The 15,254-nt window shown below is 43.2% G+C and overlaps 1 protein-coding gene across 8 annotated transcripts in view; it reads left to right on the top strand.

Moving 5' to 3' along the window:
• The window catches only part of METAP1D (methionyl aminopeptidase type 1D, mitochondrial), a 56,520-nt gene extending 41,858 nt beyond the window's left edge, over positions 1-14,662 (top strand). For all 8 annotated transcript variants that reach the window (XM_055812055.1, XM_055812057.1, XM_055812054.1 and 5 more), the window contains 6 exons: positions 114-156; positions 3,940-4,103; positions 12,596-12,693; positions 13,254-13,301; positions 14,164-14,242; positions 14,376-14,662. In XM_055812055.1, the coding sequence (XP_055668030.1) occupies positions 114-156; positions 3,940-4,103; positions 12,596-12,693; positions 13,254-13,301; positions 14,164-14,242; positions 14,376-14,454 (511 nt within the window). In that variant the 3' untranslated portion in view covers positions 14,455-14,662. The remainder of the gene's footprint in view (positions 1-113; positions 157-3,939; positions 4,104-12,595; positions 12,694-13,253; positions 13,302-14,163; positions 14,243-14,375) is intronic.
• The last annotated feature ends 592 nt before the right edge of the window (positions 14,663-15,254 follow it).

Below are 15,254 nucleotides of genomic sequence, written 5' to 3'. Positions count from 1 at the left end.
AAAATATCTACCCCCTGATTTTTTATGTATGTGTCATTAGGTGCTTATTCTTATATTCCCTTTGTTGGGAACTGTCTGTCACTATTATTTTTTTTTTTCTGTTTATGTTTCAGTCGACCTCTTCAGGATGGAGATATTATCAACATTGATGTCACGGTGAGTAATTCATATAAAAAATAGTCTTTGATCAACTTTAGAATCACTAGTAGCAACAGGAAGAATAGTGGATTGGAGATGGGGGATGCACAGATGGATGTGCTGTTTACTTCTGAGCCAAGGCACAAGCAGCTGGTTTCCTTTTTTGTTTTTAACTGTGTGTTTATTCCAGATAGACCCAGGCCTGACTTGAATTTAGGACTGGAATCAGATGCACTGAGATCAATGTTGGCCTAAGTGAAATGTCAACCCAATCCTGCTATGTGTCATGTTTTTGAGAAGGTGTAATTGTTATTGATCCACTGTGTAGTTAATGCAGAGCACCACAGTACTGGGCAGCAGCTGAAGATAGATATGTATGAGATGAGCTAACATGAAGAAAGCCAGCATTTTTCCTTCACTCTGCCAAGATTGATCTTCCTCTTCCTGCTGATTTTGAGTGGGGCCTGACATTATCTTACTCTGTCATTAGAGGCTACATTGGCCTGTGTATGTCAGTCTATTTGGACAGCAACTCTTTTGCTAGCAGTGTTCCCTACATTTATTAAAATCCCCAAAGGTAGTGTTGTATTCCATTTCTGGTATAAAAGCCCTGAACCTTTTGCACAGAAACAGAAATAGTGTGATATAACTGTGACTTAATATTTCCAGAGAATGGTCAATTATAGCTATTTAAATAAACGCTGGCTGGGTTTTCTTAGGAGCAAGAAAGTACGGAAACAGGAAACCTCATTCTCGTTTCATTTATGAGGGAAAAAAATTATACATCTCTTGCAGAAGCTTTTTTCTGTTTACTGTGCATGTTTTTATTTCCCCAAAGGGCTGTTTATTTCTAATATGAGCACAGACGTCTTTTGAATCCCACTGTTATTTTGCAGTAATATGTCACATACGAGGGAGTAACATCTCATAAAAACAAGCTTTTTTAATCATTAAAGAAACTCTTGGTAACTTGATACTGTTTTCCATGGGCCCAAATTTCATACTGGCAGAAGCAAAGAAATCTCCAGTAGACCTACCTCTGAGCATCGGATTCAAGCTTTCTAGAATATTTTTTCTATTAAAATTAGAGTCAGTGACCTTTTTCCCATGGTATACTCACGTGTGATCCAGAACTGCATGTGGTTTGGTTTGGCTTTTTAATCTTTCTAAATTCTTCCCCATCTCCATACTTTCTAATTGTAGAATTCTGACTATCAGGTTTACACAGTGCATTCTGTCCTTTTTAAAGTTTTGGCCTGCATTTTTACTTTTGTGAGCTGGTGTAGCTTTGCTCATTTTATTAGACTAAATCATTTTGCAGCAACTAAGAATTTAACATGATTTCTTTGTATGTCATTCAGGTTCATTTTATTTTTTTGTTTTATATGTCAGGAAAATAATGATGCCTTCAACTAAAAAAAAGTGTAGATTCCTATCACAGATAGTTTCCGTGGTAAACTAAACAAAACATTTTTATATAGATGTAGTGTGAATATCTTGTCCACTCTGCTTTACAAATAATGTCTGACTAAATGTTACTGGTATTTTTTAAGACATTTTAAAATTTGTTTTCTATTTACCCTCATAAAATAAAACAAATCTTGACGTTTCTGTGATTGTGAAGATTCCTGCAAGGGTGGGAATTGCTGATTGTAAGACTTTTTTTATCATTTAAAACTGAACTGTGTTCGATAATTGCTCAGTTCCAAAATAGCTGAGGAAAAAATATTACTTTTCAGCATTACTAACTGATCTTTTAGCTTATTTTTAATGAGTAAAACTGGGACGTTTCACAGTGAACAGAATGAAAGTCAAATTAAATAATGCATAACAAATTATTTTAAATTGTATACAGGTTCTATAAAATTATTAAATAATATTCTGGTTATTAAGTATAAACACTTCACATGTACAAATTATTTGAAGAAAAAATCCATTTTTGTACAATTAAGATGGTGGAGTTTCATAGATGAAATAAAAATTTTATTGGCTTGAATCACGTAGCCTTTAAAATGTATTTTAGTGTAGAAAAGTAACATTACCCATCACTGAATCCTCAGCGTAGTGCAATTTTCAGCCTGCCATTACCAGGTTAATGTTTCTTACAACTTGGTTCTTTCATTGACTTTTAAGGAATTAGTGTATTACAGTTGCTGTGGTTGTAGTTTATTAACATCAAAAATACGTAATTGCAATTCATGGGCTGCAGTAAATATTATTATTATTTTTAAGCTCTCCTATATTTTAAATCTGTATTTGCTTTTCCAGGATGGTGATATTTAATGCTGGGGTTTTGTGCGTTGTATTTGTTAGAGCCAAAAATTAACTAGTTCAGTTTAAATATGAGCTAGCTAGATTTAAACCTGCCCAATGAGCATTAAATTAAAAAAAAAAAAAAAAATCTAGTGGCAGCCTGGACTGGCAGGGGAAGGTGTGGAGCAGGGGAGTGCAGCTGCTCTCTGCAGCACAGTTGGGCCCTTGCTGGCACTCACCTTTCCCAAAAGCACCCCTCACTCCTAATTGCCTGCATTTTCTTCACATCTCAGCCTGAACACAAACCTGGCCTTGAGATAAACTGTCTGTAGCCAAATTTGGTTTGGTTCGTTTTTTTCTTGGTTTGTCGGGGTTTTTTTAGTTTGGAATCAACCAAAAAGAATGTGAGTCTGTCTTTCACAAGTAGCTTGCCAGTGGCAAAAGTTCAGTACTTCGAGCTTGGTGAGTTATTAATCCTAGAAGGATAGTTTGCCCACTGTTCAGGGGAGAAAAAATGTTTTAGAAGATCAAAACTGCACACCATGGTAATTTGTCTTTCCATAGGGAAATTTGGCTTCATCTTACAATTATGTGCCTGCCTGCCGTATTGCAGAGCTGCAAACCCCATTTTAATGGTGCATTGCTGAGCTCCGTAGTGCATAGCCAGGTTTTCCTGTGCCCAGCAGAGAATTTCTGGAGAGCTGAGGTTTAAAATCTATGAAATGTCAAAAAAATATCCAAAGCAAAACAGTATGTAATTAATTCAACAGGGTGCTACGTTTTCAGCACATGAAACTTTGCAGTGCCAGAACAGTACATTTATTCTCTTTCAAAATTCATCTCTGGAAATCAGAAGTAAAATCCAATGTTAACACAGCGTTGTTTAAAAATGAGATTAAAGAAAATGTACAACGGCTGGCAGTGGATTTGGCCCATGCTTTCCATGGGGCTCCCTGTGGGTGTTGGTAGCAGGGTGTACCCCTCATCCAGCTGTGCACAGCATCACCTCAAAACCCCAGCAGGGGATGCTGGCTGGGGAGGCATGGGTCTCCCTGCCAGCCAGCCACAGGTCTCCCAGTGCCCACAGCCAGCACTGGGGCAACACCCTTCCCATGTGGGATGCAAGCCAGTCCCTAGCCCAGGGGCATGTGGCCAGGTGGGTGGGCACCTGACAGCCCCCCAAGGCCCCCTTCAGCACATGCACGGCCCCCATCCATCTTCTCGCATACAGCCCAGTTAGCCTTACGTCCTGTAGCTGAGCGATGTCATCGTCTGGTGCACTGCTGGGCAGTGATGCACAACTTTTGCTTTTCTTGAAATTTTAATTGGCAGCCCTTACGCACCTTGCAATCTTTCAAGCTTTTTGTCTTTTTTTTCCCCCTCTGCAATATTTTGCTTTTCTGGTTTCATACTCACAAATACAGCTCACCCATGGTCTATGTGTTGGAATACATAGCTTGTTCCTAGCAAGAATGGATTTAATTAGGGTGGCTATCTGTTTCTGGATGCAAAACAAGAAAATGTCTTTACATTTCTGCATATGTTTAGGTGTATTACAATGGCTACCATGGTGACACTTCTGAAACCTTTTTGGTGGGCAATGTGGATAAATCTGGTGAAAAGTTAGTGGAGGTTGCCAGGAAATGTAGAGATGAAGCAATTGCAGCTTGCAGACCAGGGGCTCCCTTCTCTGTAATTGGAAACACGATCAGGTAAGCCTTATATTGACAAGTAAAGGGAGGGCTGGCAAATGGGACAAAGGTTATTGATGGTTTGGTATAAAGCTGATGACATGTTTTATGATTCAAAACCATCATTTCCGTCTGATATCAGTATGTGAACTGCCAAGCTATAATGTTGTTCCTTGAGTAAGAGATTTTTTTTTTTTTAAGTGAATTACCCTAGGGTCAGCAAAGATAACTGTAGAAAGAGTCAAAGATATTCATAAGTTAGATTTAAATTAACAGATATAATTTGCAGTGAGTTAAGTCTCTTTGTTTAAAAAGTACAAAAATATTTAACTCGAGAGCTCCTGATATTACAAAAGGCAGTGCATGCTAACGTCACAGGAGAGAAAGAGCTCACATTGAGAGATTTTTTTTCCCTATTTTGCATCTCTTCTAGCCTTCACATAAATGCAATCATGACTCTTCTGCTGCTGCCAATTTTGAATAAAAATACAGCTTAGTTTTTTGAAGGTACCTATGGATTATTTTAAAATGTTTGCCAAAAAATAAATAGACATATATCGTATACATTTCATTAAGCAATACTTCTCTGGACTGTTAATGGTCCCAACATGCTATTGAATACATTCCGATTACAAAGGCTTAGTCACCTTGAAAGGATGCTGCTTTTTTTTCTTTGTAAATCTTCAAATACTTTAAGGAAAAAAGCGAACGGCAAAATATCAGTTAGATGTATTTATAGCTTTAAAAATATTGTAACAGAGCCTGAATCAAACTTTAGTAAAACCTCTTTGGGTTATATCTGAGAAGCTTTTATTGAAGACTTTGTATAAAATTGTGTTTTTGACAGTTTTAAATTATAGGCTAACTAGCCTGGAGAAAAAGGATAGTGTCTTTCTGTTCTTTCATAGGAAATGTTGAATCAGACCCCTACTGGGAAAAGAAATTTAATGCATATCTCACTATCTTACTGTCCATGAATATAATAGAAGTGAATTCAAAATGTAGTTTTATTTTTGCAAATGGGATGAGTCGATAGATGCACCTCATATTTTTGAACACCTAGGGTTCAACAAATTTACTGGTGGTGCTCTTGCATTTTAACAAAATTTATTCTTGAGTAGAAGGGGGCACAGAACACTGGATTCTTATTCAAGCATTCTATCGAGCTCTGCATTCATGGCTGTGTCTAAAGGGCATGTCAGCCTTTGATTCTCTCTGAGAGGTAATTATCCTTTTCCTGTCACGGAACAATAAATGATAGCTAACTACAGAGGCACATTTGCAGTAGTCACATTCATCAACTGCAGAAAAAAAATTCAATTTAATTGTGCAACACAGCTGCACATAGGCTTTTTGAGCATTTCTGTTGTTCTCCCTGTCTTGCTATTCCTCCCTCCAGATCTATTTTTTAAACTTTTTTTCTGGTTATTTTTTTCCCCCTTTTTGTCTCTTCTTCCATTTTTACTCTCTGTACTTTCTTGTTAAAGTAATTTTCCTTTGTGGCTCTCATTCTTTTTTCCCCATTGAAGGCTATGAATGTAGAAAATTATCACAATTACTCATATAATTGAGCCTCTTTGTAGCAAGTGCAACTCCAGTAGCCTTTCTCCATCATGAAAATGGTTTCATTATAGGGTTTTTCATATTCTCTGACACCATCTACACAGAGGAACAGGCGTGCAGATGAGATGTACTAGGAACAGGGTAGATCAGTAAGGTCACAGTAGGAATAATTAGCTCTGCTATGGAAAGAGCATCTAGGCCTTTTACTGCTACATAAATGTACTGTCCGTGGCTTTTAGTCACAAAAAAACTTACTAACAAATGGAGCTCCCGCCTACTACTTTGAAAAAAAGATTTGTATCAACACTACAATTTTCCATCATTAAGACTAATAACACAGAGCCTAGTATACATCAAGGGGAATAAAAAGAAAAATCTCACATTCAAGTGGCGGCTGGGTGCTGACCTTTGTTCCCTTTTTTTGTGTTCAACTTAACTCTTTACAAAAAAGAGCCACACGCCACACCAACATGCAGGTGAACTCCAGCTAGTGCTAGTAAAGCATGGCATTCAATTGGAAAATCTGATAAATCTTCATGCAGGATAATGCATTTCATTACAGATTCACTACATTAATTCTAGCTGTATTAAAAAAAAAAAAAGGAAGAAGAAGAAGAAAAAGAACAGAACTGAATGTGACATTGGATTTTTGCTGTGTTGGTATGGAGGTCGGTTTACTTGTGAAGTGTAAATATATAGTCAGCGCCCCCTTTGAAAAGCAGGTTAATCAAAGCTAGTAGCTGTTCAAAACTACATATGAAATAGCAGGTCATTAACTTTATTTCCCAAGATTTTATTGTGTTGATGATTTAAATGTGCTGATTTGTTTACAACTACTTTAACACTGCCTCTGGTAAAAGATTACCTTGGTTTGGTGAAGCTGTGTTTTCTGGTTATTTGACATTCAATGTTTACATGCAGACAGACATATATAATATACACATGCATCAAAATCTTAAGTTTTGGAGAAGTTAGATACCATAAATACCTGAGAACAAGCACCTACAAACTGAAAACATTTAGGCTTATCAGGATGGAAGTGTGTCTAGGTTTCCTTCATCAGTATTTCTATAAAGGTGTTCAAGTGATATGCGGAACGTATCTTACAAATAATCAGAATATTTCCTTTCTACAATAAATGTGGGAATAGTTATATTGCAGAGGTAAGTTCGCATTCAGCGTTCTAACATAGTCTTTGTTATGGAAGCTCGGTAGCTGACACTGAATATTTCACGGATATCAGTTCCTTCTCCCATCAGCTACAAGTTGCAAATAAAAGATTGCATGGATTCCTGAATTACTTGGCTTAGGAAAATTTGAGTCTTCACTAACCTGTTCTTATTGGAGGTGGTAGCAAAACAGTTGGTCAGCTCCACTGGAAACAGGATTGGGCCCTATGCTGCATTTTCTTCCACCACTTCTGACATTTCTTTCAGACAGAAACAAATCTAATTTGGAATCTGTTTTTAGACAGTGAGTTTAGGTACATGAAAGTGTTGTGAGTGTAGAGATCTAAAAAATATAAACATGATATTGTTAAATAAACCAATTTCCAGCTCCTAGGTAAAAATAGTAGTGATGAAAGTATTAATAAATTGCTTAAAATGTTTAACTTGTAAGTATATGTTTTGATATTAATTTAGAACAATATAAAGCAGATTTTTTAAAAAAATCTGTTTCTATCAGATTATGCACATTTAAACAATAAGTGGCTCAGGCAAAATAAGTCATTTTAATGTCATCTGTGATAGATTTTCCTTGACAGCTACTGTAAATTACAATTACACTGCTTCTCTCTGCACTTGAAAGTAAGCATTGCAATAAATTATCTTTTATTTCAATCCATCATGTCTGCTTTCAGAAACAGAGAACCTCAAATAAAAGTTCAGCACTATTGTAAGAAAAATACAGTAATTTGTGTTCCAGTTTGAAACTAAAATGTACCTTTCTTTCAAAAAACAATTGTTGGCTTTCAAAAATATTACTAATTATACTTCAACATTTATTGTCATTATAAGGAATCCCTGAACTTGTGCATTCCCTCAGTCTAGGATTACTATTGAGAGAAAAATACTTTTCATATTTTCCCAGTAGAATTTTGTAGTTTCTCGAATTAGATAATATGGTACTATTCAAAATTGGTATTTTTATCACAGCAAATCTAGTTTAGGCTGATGCGGTTTTCAGTAATTTTTTTTAAAAGCAAATATGCCACTCAGTGGTCATTTTGCTAACAATAGATCTAAGAAAAACATTATTACTTCCAATTAAAAAAAAAAAATCAGATCCCTAAGTAAGAAAACAATTATCGTAAGTCTGTTATCTCTTTCAGTGTTTCCCAAGCGTGTTCACTGCCCAGAAGTGTATGACAGATTTATTTAGCAACTTCAGCCATTCATGCTAAGCTGCTCTGATAAAGTTTCATCCCTGGGGAGAGAAGCTGGCGCTGTGGGAGAAGGGTCCCTAGCTGGGAATCAGTTCACTGGGATGTTCAGCCTGGGTAGCAAAGCAGTCTGTGCCATCTTGTCTGATCAGCCAAACTCTTCCCTTGTGCCACCAGAGAGCCCAGAGAAGCAGTTGCTATCAATGTTGAAAATGGAATTTGTTTCACTTTGTTTCTTCAGTGAGGTCTTAGGATACTGGGCCAGACCTGCCCTGAGAAAAAAGTGACAAAATTTGGTAAAAAGAAAAGAAAATGCAGGTCTGGGGAGTCGTGTGTCATCCCCACTCCACCCCCCCAAAAAAAAAGGGTGAGTTCCAGCCCTAAGACTGAATGGATGTTTTTTCCTCTGGAGCTGGGATGCCTGTTATCCCATAGATGCTCCTAGAGTCTGTCAGCAGAGGGCCAGCCCCCTAAGGAAATTCTTTCAGCCTGCTTTTCAGCTTCTTAGCAGGAGGGATTCGTCATCCAAGAGCTCCCTTCAGGGGAGACTCTAGAGTATCAGAGAGAACTTTGTAGAGAGTTGGTCCTGCCTGTTGCTGCTTTGTGGCAATTTCCCTGTCAGGCTGCTGGCAGGATAGCAGTGCCTGTCTCCGTGCTCATCTCTCCGTTTGGAGAATTAGCTGTTGTCTGGCAACGTGGGAAGAGGATGCTCAGGAGGAAACTGTCACCCAGCTGTCCTGTCTCTGTCCACTCTCAGAAGCATGATACCGCCATACAAGAGACTCCACCTGTGGGTTTAGGGTTTATGGACAGCCTGGCCCTCAGTGATGTTCCTTTACCAGCTTGGCCGCTACTGGTAGTGCCAGACACTTTGCCTGGCTTTGCCATCAGCAAAAGAGGAGCAACACTGCAGGTAGTCTTGACTCTGCAACCACTGGGCTGGAACACATGGCAGCAAAATGTAAAATCGAGTACTGGGCTCATTAAGTGATTATGCTTTTAATCCTGCCCAATTCACCTCTGCCCAAGCATGCAACACAGCTCAAAGAATAAAATGTGTGATGATAAATGTTGTCAATGGTTATTTTTAACAGTGATTATTCTGAAAACCCTTTGGGTTTTTTTAGCTTGATGCTGTCGCTGCGGTGTGACTCTGCTGCCCCAGCCTTTGCTCTGGAAGTGATTTGGCTGGGGCACATGCCGTGGCCGAGGGGAACTGGCAGCCTGGCCCAGCCACCCAGCTGTGCAGCTCTCCTTTCCCACAGCAGATGCCAGACAGCCCAGCTCAGCCATGCCACCTCCTCGCAGTCAGGACTCCAGCTGCCTGACCCTACCTACGCTGCCTGTCTGCAAGGAGCAGTGCATGGAGCTGGGGCTGCAGTCTTGTGATGTTGCCTTCCAGGGAACGCTGGAAAGGCCGGCCACTGCTGACAGGTCCTGAGCCAGGCATTGAGCAAGACCAAAATGTTGAGCTGTTCTCAGCAGCAAATGGCAAACTGGTGTAAAAATGCTCCACTCCTGGGCATCCTGATTTTTAAATCAAATTCCACAGCCTGGGAATCCCAGAGGGTGGAGAGGCTCACCAAGATCAACAGTTCATCATCAGCACTCTTCTGAGAGCTGTTTCAGAGTCCTCCCTGCCAGCATTTACAGCCAACAAGTACATTTACAGGATTGCATGTGCAAGTTGTAGCTGGGGTTAGTAGCTTTGGGTTTTTATGAAAGCTGGGTGTTTTTCTGTAACTCCACAAGGATGTAAGAGCTCACTAGGATTTTTTTTAAGTACTCCAAAGTAAAGCTAGTAGATGTGGAGTGAAATTCCCCATAAGGTGCTCCCAAAGCACATGCAAATACCGAAAAGAGATTGAATGTGGCTGAGTTTCATACCTACAGCTTATTTTCTCCACAGGTTTTCTACGTGTCACTTCAGGTTCATTGACCATATTACATTTCATGTAAAGAATACCCAAGCTCTGTCTGTAGACATTATTAAGCGGGAAGGAGGAGGGCACGAGTTTCTGTCAGTGCAAATGTCAAAGCCTTGTGAGCTCCAAGATCCCCTATTTTGATCACAGACAGTAACTGCAGAAGCACTGATGCCAACAGAGTGGTTTTCAAGCTGTTTGGCAAGAAAGTGGCAGAATTCACCACTGAAATGCACGAGAAGCACTTATTTCACCACGTGAGGATGGGATACTGCCTTAACACTGCCTTCTGTGTGTCCCGGTGCTCACGCGCCCGGTGCCCAGCAAGCAGCTGCTGCTGCTACTGCCACCCTCCTCGGCAAGAGCTTCCCCGGCCCGCAGGAAGGTGTGTAGCCATGGCACTTGGAAGAACAGCTGTCCGGAAAAAGCTTTCTGTCTTGCTACAGAATAATACAAAACATCTGAAAAAATGATCATGCTTTTTCAGTGGCCAGGGATGCTGCGTAAGGACATAAGCAAAGCTGTGTAGTTAGTGGAATTGTTTATGCTTTTGCAAAAAGATGCAGAAGAAGGTGAAAGAAAAGCTTATCACATGTTGCATGGACAGCTTCTCCCATCTCTTTTCAGAGCATCGCTTCACCTGTATGGGAATCATTATCTTATTGCTCTGGGCTCAGTCACCAGCGACCTTCTGTTTCATTTTGTGTATGTTTCGGAGTAGTCTGGCTAACTCATCACTGTTCCCCATGCTTCTTCCTTGGCCTTCAGCATCGTTACAGCTAGCAGTCCATCTCTGACACAGACGTGGGTTGTGTAATAGAAAGGCAGGGGAGAAAGTTTTTTCCAAAAGTCTTTTCCATCTCTAGTAGGATTTTTCACTGTGTAAACCTTCATACTTTTTTTCCCACATAAATGATGTATAAAATAAAAACCTGGACTTTGAATGCAACCAAATGAAGCCCAACTTCTAGCCTTTTTGGTAACCCTCTTTGCCAGTACTTAGGTTTTGTGGAGCAGCTGAACTTGAAATTTCCATTTTTCTCCAGAGTTAATGAAAGAAATGGGATGAGTCCTCGCATCAGGGCAATGGGTAGGTAAAAGCTAGTATACAAATTCTGCTAAAACGTGCTCTTAAGGTCTGAACACTTCAGCATTATTAACTGTTGGCCTGACTCTCCTCTCTCATTGCCATTTTGCTGTGGTGGAGCATCATGTCCCTCAATTGCAGTGGCATTAAATTCTGGGACAGTGACCCACAGGCACTGGAGCCAGCACTGCAGGGTTTGTGAAGCCTGATGTGCAAAGGGATTGACTCCTACAGCAAGCTGAGGCCACTTTACACCTGAATAAGAGCCTCCCCATGGGGTTTAACATGCTTTAATTTCTGTGAGAGCTTACACCTTTATTTGAGTTTCTTAACTTTTCTACTTTTTCACCTGTAGTCAGACTCAGAGAAAGCATTTGTTAAGGTGTAAATATAGTCAAACCTGAAGTTTTTAAGAGCCTACCTTGTTTTAAAACAACCAAATGAAGCTTTTAATGTTGTAGACAAAATCTTTTCAGGCTAAGTGCCTGCCTGTCTTACTCCTGTTTGATTTTAGAAATAGTTTTGGGGTGATATTTAGGAACTGCATTTGCTTCCTTGTCACTTCTACTACACCTTGAGGTCCCCCCAAATCTCCACACATTTCTGTTTTGGATGTGGGCAGCCCCCCTGGCTGAGCTGCCTCAAGTCACCCCCTCCACTGCTCCCTCCACCACTACTTGAGTAAGGGCAGAGCCCAAGAGTGAAACCTGCAGGCGTGGGGTGGCCCAGAAGCCACAGGACACCCCACATATCTCCAGTCCTCCAGTTTTTAGGGATCAGGATAGGAATTTGCTTTCCCAGCATGGGTAAGGATTGGTGCCTGGCTGTGTTCCTGCAGGCAGCTCTGAGACACTCCTGCCTGAGGCAGACCATGAAGGACAGGACAGATCTCCCAGGCAGAACTGAAACGCGGTAGTTGTTTTTGCTGGTGTAGCGATGGGTTCATTAGAAATACATTGTTAATTAGCGTGAACAGATTTGCTAGTGTTTCAATACATTTTGGTAGTGAATGTTTGCAGTATTCCAAAAGGGAAGCAGCAGGGCTCTTAACTCTCCCTGTGGGTAGCAGGACCTTTTTCTGCAGAAAATCCAGTGGAGGCAGTGGGTGCGCAGCCCAGCACGGGCTCTGCACCTGGGGGGGCTCACCAGGGGCTGCGGTTTGGGGGTGCTGGGGCCTCGGCTGCGCGGCTGGGCTGCTGTTCAGCTGTCCCATGGCAAAAAGAGTTCCCGGTGTGCTTGTGGGAAAGGTTACTCGCCATCAGACAGGGAGACAACACTTAGACGGCAGGGCTGGCACAAGAGCTACCGGCTAATGCTGGCGGCCGTGTTAACTCTGAAACCTAACGGCGGCTCCCCAGTGCTAGCTTCCCCCCTGTCCTTCAGAGTGGCTGCGAAGCAGTGACACGGCGCTGGGGCGGAGGTGAGGATGTGGAGCCGGGTGGTGGAGCCGGGTGGTGGAGCCGGGTGGTGCCGCCCGGACCAGCGCAGCGGCCGGGGCCGACTGGCGGGGGCGGTCAGGACGTGCTCCCTCACGGTGTCCCCTTTGCCCCCGCAGCTCCGTGGCGCGGCGGGGCGGCTTCCAGGTCTGCCCCTCTTTCGTCGGCCACGGCATCGGGTCGTACTTCCACGGGCACCCCGAGGTGTGGCACCACGGTAAGGGGCCCCGCGGGGAGGCCGCCTCCCCCCGCGCTGGCGCTGAAATGACGGCGGGGGAGGGCGGTGAAACGAGCAGAGCCACCCCGGCCCCGCACGCTGCCGGGCCCGCCGGGGTACCGGGGGCTCCCCGCGCCGGGCAACTCGTCGTCTGAGTGTCGCGCAGGTATTTTTGAGGACGAATCGCCCGTTTAACGGAGCCGTTGGGGCAGCTGGGCCCCGCGGGCCGCCTCCGCGACCCCGCTGCGGGCGGCAGCCGCCGCCTCCCCGCACGCCCCCACCCCCGCACCCCACCGCGCCCGAACCGCGCCGGCGAAGTTTGTCACGGGGCAAAGAAAAACCTCGGCTGAAACGGTGCAGCCGCCGGAGCCGGCCTGGACGGGGCCGCCGTCGGGGCGGCCGGGGCGGGATGGCTCTCGGCGGGCGCCGCGCTCCGTGCGCCGTACCTGCCAGCCCAAACGGGGCTTAAACCGAGTGCTGGTTGCGCTTACTGAAAAAAGGGAAGAAAAGAAAAAAAAAAAAAACACCACCCATAACGGCCTTTTTATTTTCTTTTGTAGCCAATGACAGTGATTTGTTAATGGAAGAGGGAATGGCGTTCACAATAGGTTAGTAACTCTCTGCTATGGTTTTCTTTAAAAAAGCACACACAGAGCAGCCCAGATCCGTACCATTTCTTTATTGGGATATAAAAATATCCATGCAGACAGGGGGGGATGTCGGCGACACTTAGGAAGCAGATTAAAACACCATTTCAAAAAATGCATTAAGGAACGAATTTGAGGAAATAGCTTCCAAATGAGAAGATTTAGAAGAGGAAGTGTTTATTATAAACCTTGCTAAATGACATATTTGACGCCTGGTTTTGGCCAGGCGGAGACCCTGCCGGCATCCTTGGGCTGTGGAAGATGAGAAGGGTGAGATTGCGTGTCCCCGATGCCGTGGCTTGCCGGCGGGCAGCCCGGTGGCTCAGTCACTCGCTGCCGGCCAAAGCCGCTGCCCGGGCCCAGGGCTCTGGCCCCGCGGACGGGGCGCGCTAAATACCAGCCGTGAGGAAAAGCCCTCTTGCTCCCTGTGTGGCTAAATGGCGCGGCAATTAGAGGGAAATAAGAAAATTGATGTTTTGCTGTTTTAATGAACATTTTAAGCCTGTTTAAAAATTTCAAATATTTAAAACTATCTGCTGTTTGTAAGTGTGGTTGGCGCTTTGGTTATTATCCACGGGGTCTTAATTAAAGCTTGATTAAAATTCCCCGCTTTTACAAAAGAGGAATGGGCGACTTCCTACCTTGGTATTTTGTCTTCCTCTTTAGTTCACATTTTAGTGTTGCCGGAGAGTGCCGGTCCAGGGAAGACGGGACCTGTGCGGGAGGGGGGTTGCATGGTGGGACACCCCCATGTCTTGCTTGCTTCACAGTCCGCACACAAGTGTGACTAACTTTGGAATACTTTTTGTTTTCCTTGCTGCAGAGCCAATAATAATGGAAGGATCCCCCGAATTTAAGATTCTGAAGGATAAATGGACTGCAGTTTCCGTAGACAATAAAAGGTGCCTTATATTATTTTTTGGTCTTTCCTAAGCTGTAGAACTGATCGCTGACAGCTGGGGGAAAAAAACAGGTGAGTTTTACAGGCACGGTGGACCCGTTTGCCCACTAATAACTGCTAAATGTGCCTTTCAGATCAGCGCAGTTTGAACATACCATTGTGATTACTTCAGAGGGAGCAGAAATCCTCTCTAAACTGTTTGAAGAAGCCTAAATGTGGAGCAAGGAGTGGAGGAACTCGCTGTACTTCTGGGATTTCCAGTTTCACTCAGGACAGAGGAGTTTTCTGTAATTTCTGTGGGGAATGCGTGCTGCCTAAGTCCACTGCAGGGGACAGAAAAAGCAACCTGGGGGGGCGGCTTTCTGTGTGTTACCTAGTTAGTATTTAATAAAAGTCTGTTGGCTTGTTTGTGACCCTGGAAGCAGCCATGCACAGCCTGTAAGTGCAAAGGGTTTGGGTTATTTAGGGTGAGGGGCAGAAAGCAGGTCCCCTCTCTTCCAGATCCTATATGGGACAAACACGTATCAGATGACACAGTCTCTGTGCAGCTGAGAGGACAGAGGAACATAGTATTTTCCCTTTATAGCTGAGCTATGGAGTCAATTTGTCTTCACTGCAATTAGCACAGTGCTGTTTCCCAGGCTGTAACTTAACAGGATGGAAAAAAGTTTCCCGAGGGTGGCAGGCAGAGGCAGCAGCCTCTTCCCCCGCAGCCTTCCCAGCAGCAGTCCCCCCTTTCCTGCCTCAGCTAATTCCTCATTGCACAGCACAAAAAGTGATTAAAAATGAAATGGGAAGCGCGCTTCTCTGGAGATCAATAATTGCCCTGCTTGAAGAATTAGCCGTTTTGGAGTAATCACTGCTCTGCGGTGCCCACGTTAGTTAAGGGAGAGGCACTCCACGGTTTAAGCGATTAAGGGAAGCAGAGAGGTTTGCGGTCTGGAGGATGAGCCCCGGCTCCTGCCCAGAGCGTGGAGCTGAGGGTCCTCGGAAGCTGGGGGTCCTGCTCAGCC

Source organism: Falco peregrinus, chromosome 8 (assembly GCF_023634155.1).
Source record: "Falco peregrinus isolate bFalPer1 chromosome 8, bFalPer1.pri, whole genome shotgun sequence".
Lineage (NCBI taxonomy): Eukaryota > Metazoa > Chordata > Aves > Falconiformes > Falconidae > Falco > Falco peregrinus.
Note: the sequence above shows the minus strand (reverse complement) of the source record. Positions and strands in the feature narration are given on the sequence as shown.